Consider the following 9,032-nt stretch of genomic DNA (forward strand, 5'->3'; position numbering starts at 1 on the left):
AGGAGTGGCTTCCGTCTGGCCACTCTACCAAAAAGGCCTGATTGGTGGAGTGCTACAGAGATGGTTGTCCTTCTGGAGCTCTGTCAGGGTGACAATAGGGTTCTTGGTCACCTCCCTGACCAAGGCCCTTCTCTCTCGAGATTGCTCAGTTTGGCTGGGCGGCCAGCTCCAGGAAGAGTCTTGGTGGTTCTTCCAATGAAGAATGATGGAATCCACTGGGTTCTTGGGGACCTTCAATACTGCAGAAATGTTTTGGTACCCTTCCCCAGATCTGTGCCTCAACACAATCCTGTTTCAGAGCTCTACGGACAATTCCTTCGACATCATGGCTTGGTTTTTGCTCTGACTTGTACTGTCAACTGTAGGGCTATGTAGACAGGTGTGTGTCTTTCCAAATCATGTCCAATCAATTGAATTTACCACAGGTGGACTCCAAACAAGTTGTAGAAACATCTCAAGGATGATCAGTGGAAACAGGATGAACCTGAGGTCAAACTCAAGTCTAATAGCAAAGGGTATGAATACTTATGTAAATAAGGTTTCTTTTTTGGGGGGGCAAAAGTTTCATTATGGGTTATTGTGTGTGGATTGATGAGGATATATATATGTTTTAATACATTTTAGATTAAGGCTGTAACGTAACAAAATGTCAAGGGGTCTGAATAGTTTCCGAAGGCACTGTAAAGGGAATGTACTAAATTTGGTGCAGATTGGTCCAGCTGTTCTCGAGATGAAAGCGTTTAAAATAGTCAACATCATTACATATGGTCCAAAATGTGTCCGATGTCCTGATTGGGGCACATTGGGTGAACAGCTTGAACCCTGGCATTACCTAGTTAAATTAATGTTAAACAAAAAATAAATAATTTGCTGCATTTGTTGCAATTGCTATTAATATGATTACTACCCTCATTATTATTGCTTGATTACAAACAATCTAGTATATTCCTGTCTTTGACCATCTTTGGTATATGTTTACATTGACAATGTAAGTGTTTACTTTCCATGTCAATATAATATATTGACTTGAGAGAACACTTATGTAACCAAGGGAACCAGTTTGAATTGTATTCTCGCGAGATGTGAGCAACAGCGCCCTCTGTTTGATTGCCTACGGACGGGGGAAGAAAAAGGAGGGGCGAAGAACCTCCGCGGCTAGCGATAGCAGCAGGCTACACGAACCTATTCCAATATTAGCTACTCCAATAATACACAGGAGTGTTCTTCGAACGCCGACAGAGGACTTCGTAACACCGACTGCTTTTCTGCTCATACCCAACCGGAGAGGTGGTAAAAAACGAGGGACTAACTCCAAAAAGAGGAAAAGCGGCCTATTTTTGTTCCTGATGCCGCCGCTCCAAACTGGCGCGGCTGGCGTAAATATACTCCGGTGCTCTCACGGGCGCTTATTTTACTTCAACAAAGGTTTCCATACTATCTTTCCATCTCCACTACCTCTTCCAGTATACCCCCTCTTATTAGCTATCCTGCGCTAACTGGCTTTACCTTTAGCTCAGTGCGCTAGCAGGAGCCAAGACGGCCTGTTTTGTTTTCGCGGCGTAGCCGCCATGAACCACAGACAACAACAGAATCTGTGTTGCTCGCTAACATTAGCTATCCCTGCCTATTTGCCCCGAATATGCAGGCCAAAAGGAGAGGAGCCAACTTTAGCTAAGAATGCGAATAATAAAAATGCGAATAAGGATGGTGGAAGGAGGGAGAATGAACGAATAAGTTATAACTATTAACATTAACAAAGCAGCTATTTTTGAATTTGGTACGAAGGTGGCTAGCAGTGTATAATTGGAGGCCGGAGAAGGAGAAAGAGCGCCACCGACCACACCAGTGACTGTATTGTTGTCGAATAACCAGCGAGGTCTGCTCGCACCACGGATTTCGTGGAAGACATGCGAACGGACTTTGATGAATTTATTCAATTTTGAAAACATTTTTGCTCCAGATTTATTTTTATATAGCTAGCTATGCTATTAATGGGATTTACAGATTTATTTTTATGCCATGATGATCATTTGGGCATATTTTGTGCCATGGAAAAGGGGGAAGCGATAGTCTTAAAGATGGATTGGTTGTGGTTATGAACACAGTAATGTAATGTTCAACCCGTACTACCAGATCATATACTTCATGTGTGTGTGTTTTGTAGTTGTGATTTGCTGCATCACACATCAATTTGCCTATTTGGTGCATATAATATACCTTAGCCAAAATAGTGCTGGTGTCAAGCTAAACTAAGTTAGCAGCTAACTACATCACCCATCTATGCCCTCGACACAGCTCGCCTGCTCCCCGCCTCCTTTGGCCAATAATAAAACGGACAAAAAGAGAGTCGCGAGCCCCATCCCCGCTTAACGGGAGCCACGGGACTTTCGTTGAGGTCGGACGTGTGCGTTTGTTTTGCTTTTTTCTCGGACTGGATGTTTCTGTCTCTTGGCTGTTGAGATGAACCCGGTGAATGCGACCACACTGTACGTGTCCGCGTGTCGTTCGGTGCTGCAGTGCGACCCTCGCGACCCACGGGCCCTGGCGGAGCTCTACAAGCTGCTCCCGTTCTTCCGCCAGTCGCTGTCCTGCCTCGTGTGTGGTAGGTGCACTGGTATTATTATTTTAACAGTCTCGGTTCCCCTGTAGATATCCAGCTAGCTGCAATAGCTAACTAGCCTAGCTCTCCCCGCCATGACACACCCCCATTTCTATTGAATGTCGGAGCAACTATTTAGCCGATGGCGTAGAGCTGTCTAGCTTCGCAAGCTAGCTACTGCACATTTCACCATGATCCAATAAAATGTATCTCATAGCTATACACACTGATCCAGGGTGGCTAATTTGACCGGTTTGTTTGCATGTGTTAGCTATTGAACTGGTTAGTTAGTTCCGCATGCATCATAGCTAGCTAACCTCCCTTCTCCGCCTCCATATGTAACTAAATCACTTTCAGACAGGTGCATGTAGGCAGAAGAGGTGTCTTCCCCCCCAAAATGTATTCATTAAGCATCCATCGTGTGTGCGCAGTCTTTAAAAATGCATCTCTAGATTAACCCCCCAGTGCGGAGCAGATGCAAGAGCGCGGTATAGACTACTAGTGCTGTGTGTTTTCTCCTTTTTTTATTATTTGGAACGGTTGCCTAAGCATAGATATAGCCGTCACCGTTACAAATTATTAATGAGTATGATGTTCATTCAATGGGGTGATGTTTTCCCCTGTTACTCCAGTCCTCACACGCAATGTTTACTTTGACAGGTGCATAGTAGAATACGTATTTTGTTGTGTGTAGGCAGCGACTCGGGTAACTGCCAAAATAAAGCAAACGCCAACAGTGTCTTAATAGGGGGTTGGGCCGACACGAGCCAGAACGGCTTCAATGCACTGTGGCATATATTCTACAAGTATCTTCAAATCAAATTTTATTCGTCACATACACATGCTTAGCAGATGTTAATGCGAGTGTAGCGAAATGCTTGTGCTTCTAGTTCCAACCATGCAGTAATATCTAACAAGTAATCTAACAATTTCACAACTACCTTATACACACAAGTGTAAAGGAATGAATAAGAATATGTACATATAAATATATGGATGAGCGCTGGCCGAAAGGCATAGGCAAGATGCAGTAGATGGTATAGAGTACAGTATATACATATGAGATGAGTAATATAGGGTATGTAAACATGATATAAAGTGGCATCTTGAACTCTATTGGAAGGATGCAACACCCTCTTCCACGAGAAATTACATAGTTTAGTGTCTTGTTGATTAATGGTGGTGGAAAACACCAAGGCGCTGCTCCTTAATATCCTATAAGTATTCAATTGGGTTGAGATGGCATATGGTTTACATCAAACAATTCAGTGACCACTCGTGCCCTGTGGGTAGACAAAATAATGGCATCCTGGCATTTTTATACATTACCCTATGCATGATTGTATGTTAATTGTCAAATGTATTATTATTATTTTACCTTTATTTAACCAGGTAGGCCAGTTGAGAACAAGTTTTTCGTTTACATTAAACCAGGAACCACACCTGTGTGGAAGCACCTGCTTTCAATATATTTTGTAGCTCTCATTTACTCAAGTGTTTCCTTTATTTTGTCAGATACCTGTACATTTGATTTTTGGTGCCATAAAACTGCAGTCTTGTTTAAACTTTTTGTTGCACACTTTCATGATACTTTTTCATTTTAGAGTATATTAATGAATTGTGTGTGTGTGACGAGTAGAGGATGCATCCTAGTCTGTCCTGTATCTAAGGCATGTTTGTTGTCCTTTATAAATGGAACTCCCTTCATCCCTCCCACAAGCCCCCTCAGCTGCCGTCCCTAACAACCGGCGTAGCTAAGGAAGCTGCTTTCAAAGCACAGCTGTCATCAAGCCTTGCAGAGGCAGTCGGTCTTGAGCAGCCTCTTAATTTTACCTTTTATAAATGGTTGAAATAAGCATACAGAATAGGAACCCTCTACACTTACTAACTTGAATCATGTTAAACTACACAGAACAAAAATATATAAGCACATGTAAAGTGTTGGTCTCATGTTTCATGGGCTGATATAAAAAATCCCAGAAATGTACCATACGCACAAAAAAATGTATTTCTCTCAAATATTATGCACAAATTTGTTTTCGTCCTTGTTAGTGAGCATTTATCCTTTGCCAAGATAATCCATCCACCTGACAGGTGTGGCATATTAGAAGCCGATTAAACAGCATGATCATTGCACAGGTTCACCTTGCACTAGGGACAATAAAAGGCAACTTTAAAATGTGCCGTTTTGTCACACAACACAATGCCACAGATGAGGAGTATTTATGTCTGTAATAAAGCACTTTTGTGGAGAAAAACTCATTCTTATTGCCTGGGCCTGGCTCCCCAGTGGTTGGTCCTGGCTGCCAAGTGGGTGGGCCTATGCTCTCCATGGCTGCATCCCAGCCCACTTATGTGTAATCCAAAGAAATCCATAGATTAGGGCCTAATTTATTTCAATTGACTGATTTCCTTAAATGAACTGTGACTCTGTAAAATCTTTGAAATTGTTGCATGTTTTGTTTACATTTTTGTTCAGTATATTAAGATGGCAAAGGGGTTAATTTAAACTTTTATGATTTAAAGTTGTTACACTTAATTGATATGCTGTTGCTTTGGTGTTGTGCTCATTGCATTAGAGTTGAATATTCAGAGCTGAACAGCAATTGAATTAATCACTTTTATATATAGCCCACCTCAATACTCATATCAGTCCACCGCTAAGCTTCATATCATTGACTTGTTATGAATAATTATGGCTCCTGTTTATGGTTTGAGTTGTCATGTTGCATGGACGGGTTATAATGCTGCCGCGGGAGAGATTTCCCTCAATGGTTCCTACCCAATTGAATAAAGGATAAGTCAATGTTGTCTTGCCATAAATTACATCTAACTTTTCTCCGTCTCTGTCCAGGTAACCTGCTGCAGGACCCCATAGCACCCACTAACTCCCAGTGCCAGCACTATGTGTGTCGGGGCTGTAAGGGCCAAAGGATGCTGCTAAAGCCGTCCTGTTCCTGGTGTAAAGACTACTCCCGCTTCCAGGAGAACAGGCAGCTCTCCTTATTGGTCCACTGCTACAGGAAACTCTGCCTCTACATCGCCCAATCACCGCTCGCCCCGCACATCGCCAGTGCAGCCAGCGATTCGCCCGACCTCCTCGCCATTCTTAATGAGGGCCTTTTATTGGCCGAAAGCGGGCAGGAAGGGGAGGACACTGCGAGCCAGTCTCCCCCGACGGCCCCCTCAACGTCTGGCCTCAGACCTGATGAGGCTCCGGCTGAAGAGGAGAAGCAGGAGGGCCTTAGCCCTGTGGGCGGGGTTAATGGGCTGCATGACTGTAACGGCCTGACCAATCAGGATGTGCCACCACCTGTTACCTTAGCTACAGGGGGAGGTGTTCTGAAGCAGGAGAGCTTGGGGGAGGAGCTACCTGTGTGTGTTGGCATGTTAGGTAGTGGGGAGGTGGGACTTTGTGACATAAGCACATTTGGGGAGGAGCTTAATAAACATGGCGGAGATACGCTATTGTTGAGCGTGGAGGAGGTTCTTAGGACCCTGGAGCCCGAACCTGAACCGCCTGACCCCCAGCCAGACTTTCCCTCTGTTCCCCCCCACAACGGATCTTACTGCCATCCTACCCGTGACTCCCCTTGCCTCACCCCCTCCCTCCCCCCAGAGAACATCCCTAGACTTCCCCTGCCTCTCCCCCAGCCCATCCCTGTTCTCTCCCGCCTACCCCCTCGCTGCCACCGCAAGCGTTCACGCTCTGAGAGCGACAGTGAGAAGGTGCAGCCCCTCCCCATCGCCAGCATCCTCAGAGGCTCACCCCTGAGCACCACCAACACCTCTCACCTCCCCAACCCAGCCACCACTGTCAAACGGGAGCCCAAACTTCACTCCGCCATCACCCCGACTCACCTGGCACCCGTGCCCAATGGCGGGCCTCCAAAGTTGGGAAAGACAATGCTGGTGTCATCCAAGGGCCTGAAGAAGAGCCTGGAGCACCACGGGGGCCCTAAGAAGGCCTACTCCAAGGCCAGGCAGGGAGTCCCCAAGCCCCGCGCTCAGCCCCGTGACCGCCTGCCACCCCACGGCCATGCTCACCCTCTCTCTCACCCACCCAGCCCCTCCAAGCCCCTGTACAAGAAGCCGGTGGAGAAGAAGGGCTGTAAGTGTGGGAGAGCCACTCAGAACCCCTCTGTTCTCACCTGCAGAGGGCAGCGCTGCCCCTGCTACTCAAACCGCAAGGTGAGTTACTATGGCTTTGTCTGAAATGACATTGTTCCCCTGTAGTCCACATGTAGTTCACTGATTGTAAATTTTAATAATATGAATATTTCTCCTCCAAGGCATGTCTGGACTGTATCTGCCGCGGCTGCCAGAACTCCTACATGGCAAACGGGGAGAAGAAGCTGGAGGCGTTTGCGGTTCCAGAGAAGGCTCTAGAACAGACGCGGCTCACACTTGGCATCAACCTCACCTCCATCACCGCTGCTGCCCTGCGCAGCCCGGCAACCAGCAACACCCCACATGGCAACCAGCTCATCACCACGGCAACAGGAGCGTCTGGGGTGACGGGAGTGTCCTTCCTGTCCAGTGTGGGGGCGGGTCATGAGGACAGGGGGTTTGATGATTCGCTGGACATGAGGTTTGACTGTTGAAGACATGTCCTCCTCAGACATTATTGACCAATGGGCTGTGAAGAGGGACCTGGAGGGGTGGGGTTAAGAATAAGGCAGCTACTGTGACGGGCGGGAGAGGAAGTGTGACTAAGAGACACATGCACACTGTCCAGCCAGCGCCCGGAATGTGCTTTTGGTCTTACGTACTGATGATGGAGGAAGAGGGATATCGTTACTGTATGTTCAGAGATTTCATTTTGTGAGGGTTAGAAGTTTTGTTTTGTACTATCAGTGATGTGTAGGGCATGACGTTTCGGCTTGAGATGGACTTGTCGCACTCTTTGTCAGAGGGGGGAGGGGTGGTTCAGTGAAAAGTGAGTGTCCCAAATGGCATCCTATTCCCTAGATAGTGCACTATTTTTGGTTAGGGCCTCAGTCCACTAGATGGGTAATATGGTGTTGTTTGAGGCTGGCCCTGGGTTTGAAGGACCCAGACACAGACAGACATCCATAGACTGGCTGTAATTTATGAACTTTTGTTTTTGTACACAGAACTTATCAAATTCCATTTAAAAGGACATTTTATGATATATTTTATAAGTTACATTAACAACAAACATTTGCAGTATTTATTGGAGGTCACCTAACCTAGGTAGCGGTTGGCCACACCCACACCAGCTGCCAGCCTATCAGATCCAGTGTGGGCGGTTCTGTCTAAATTATGTCGCTGTCCTGTTAGTGCTAGTTTCTGCTGTCTCCAACTGTCCTTTGGTTTCATTTTCCCTCTGGGCATTTAAAAACCTGTAATATAAGTGTAACATATTTCCACAAAAAAGAAAATCAAAACCTAAGATGTGTCTCTCTTTTCCACACTCAAACAGAAATCATATCCAATAAGATAATCACAATTCACTTTACATTACTTAAAGGAAATTGTTTCATTAGTCCACTGTTGACAGTCACAGAATATTAAGCATGTTGGACATTTCAGAGTTTCCTAGTTCCGACTAGCATGTGAACGCACCATAAATATCTTTGGTATGACCCTCTGGTTCTGTTGAGTCAGCTGCAGTCTTCAGTATCAACACTAGTTTGCGATGTTTAGTGATACACTACCTGCACAACCCACATGGTGGCAGCAGAAACTCGTAAGCTTGTTACCAGGAGGTACATGATGTAATGTCCACTCATAACAGACAGCCTTGGCCCAGCTGTTTTGTTGTGCTAGACTGTTACTGAAAGACTAACCTCTGAACGCTTTCAACTGTGACTACTATACAGCTGTGGTAGCCTAATACTATACAGTACCAGATTTAACTAAAAAAAAATCATTTTCCACCATTTAGCAGACATTCTTTTCCAGAGCAATTTACAGAAGCAATTAGGATTAAGTACCTTGCTCAGGGGCATGTCGACAGATTTTTCACCTAGTTGGCTCTGGGATTCTGGCCCAACGCTCTTAAACGCTAGACTACCTGCCGCCAAAGCAGCTATGGTAGCCTACTCGTGTTGAGAAATGATTAGAGTGCATCCTTTTCATTTGGACAGTGTCTTTATTGTACACACATACTTACAGATTCCGTTCTACATTAGTCAGAGTACTAGTCGTTTTAGCTAGCATTCCACTACTTGCCACATGTCATTTACCAAAAGAGTATGCACCTCTGGCAAATTACACGGAGCACAAGAAGTGGAATGAAATGGCTGAAAAGAGACAGCAACCAGGCTAATTCTACATGAACATGAGAGCAGTTGGACTCGTGCATGAGTCTGATTCATATTGATGAAAGATTTAGTGTGAGTCTCCATGGTAACCGTCGCCTCCACAGCCCACACAAACACTATCTGGAGTCATGATTGTAGGGGCT

At 45.4% G+C, this 9,032-nt stretch overlaps 1 protein-coding gene across 2 annotated transcripts; it reads left to right on the forward strand.

The window, feature by feature from the left end:
• Positions 1 to 1,069: 1,069 nt before the first annotated feature.
• LOC110535395 (E3 ubiquitin-protein ligase MSL2) lies at positions 1,070 to 8,015 on the forward strand. Of its 2 annotated transcripts, none has more exons than XM_021620373.3 (3): positions 1,070 to 2,602; positions 5,454 to 6,790; positions 6,892 to 8,015. In XM_021620373.3, the coding sequence occupies exons 1-3, from the start codon at positions 2,461 to 2,463 to the stop codon at positions 7,201 to 7,203; spliced, it is 1,791 nt and encodes a 596-aa protein (XP_021476048.1). In that variant the 5' UTR covers positions 1,070 to 2,460; the 3' UTR covers positions 7,204 to 8,015. The 2 variants fall into 2 exon arrangements, with proteins under 2 accessions (XP_021476048.1, XP_021476049.1); XM_021620374.3 differs by having other exon boundaries at positions 1,098 to 1,425.
• Positions 8,016 to 9,032: the final 1,017 nt, after the last annotated feature.

The sequence above is a fragment of the Oncorhynchus mykiss genome, chromosome 11 (genome assembly GCF_057628025.1).
Source record: "Oncorhynchus mykiss isolate SJ-2025 chromosome 11, ASM5762802v1, whole genome shotgun sequence".
Taxonomy (NCBI): Eukaryota; Metazoa; Chordata; class Actinopteri; order Salmoniformes; family Salmonidae; genus Oncorhynchus; species Oncorhynchus mykiss.

What these genes read in the sequence shown, in the direction of transcription:
- LOC110535395 (XM_021620373.3), top strand. Translation starts at nt 2,461, where the DNA reads ATGAACCCGGTGAATGCGACCACACTGTACGTGTCCGCGTGTCGTTCG. An exon ending in GCTGTCCTGCCTCGTGTGTG is followed by an intron (nt 2,603 to 5,453) that starts GTAGGTGCACTG and finishes GTCTCTGTCCAG; the next exon opens with GTAACCTGCTGCAGGACCCC. An exon ending in CCTGCTACTCAAACCGCAAG is followed by an intron (nt 6,791 to 6,891) that starts GTGAGTTACTAT and finishes TTCTCCTCCAAG; the next exon opens with GCATGTCTGGACTGTATCTG.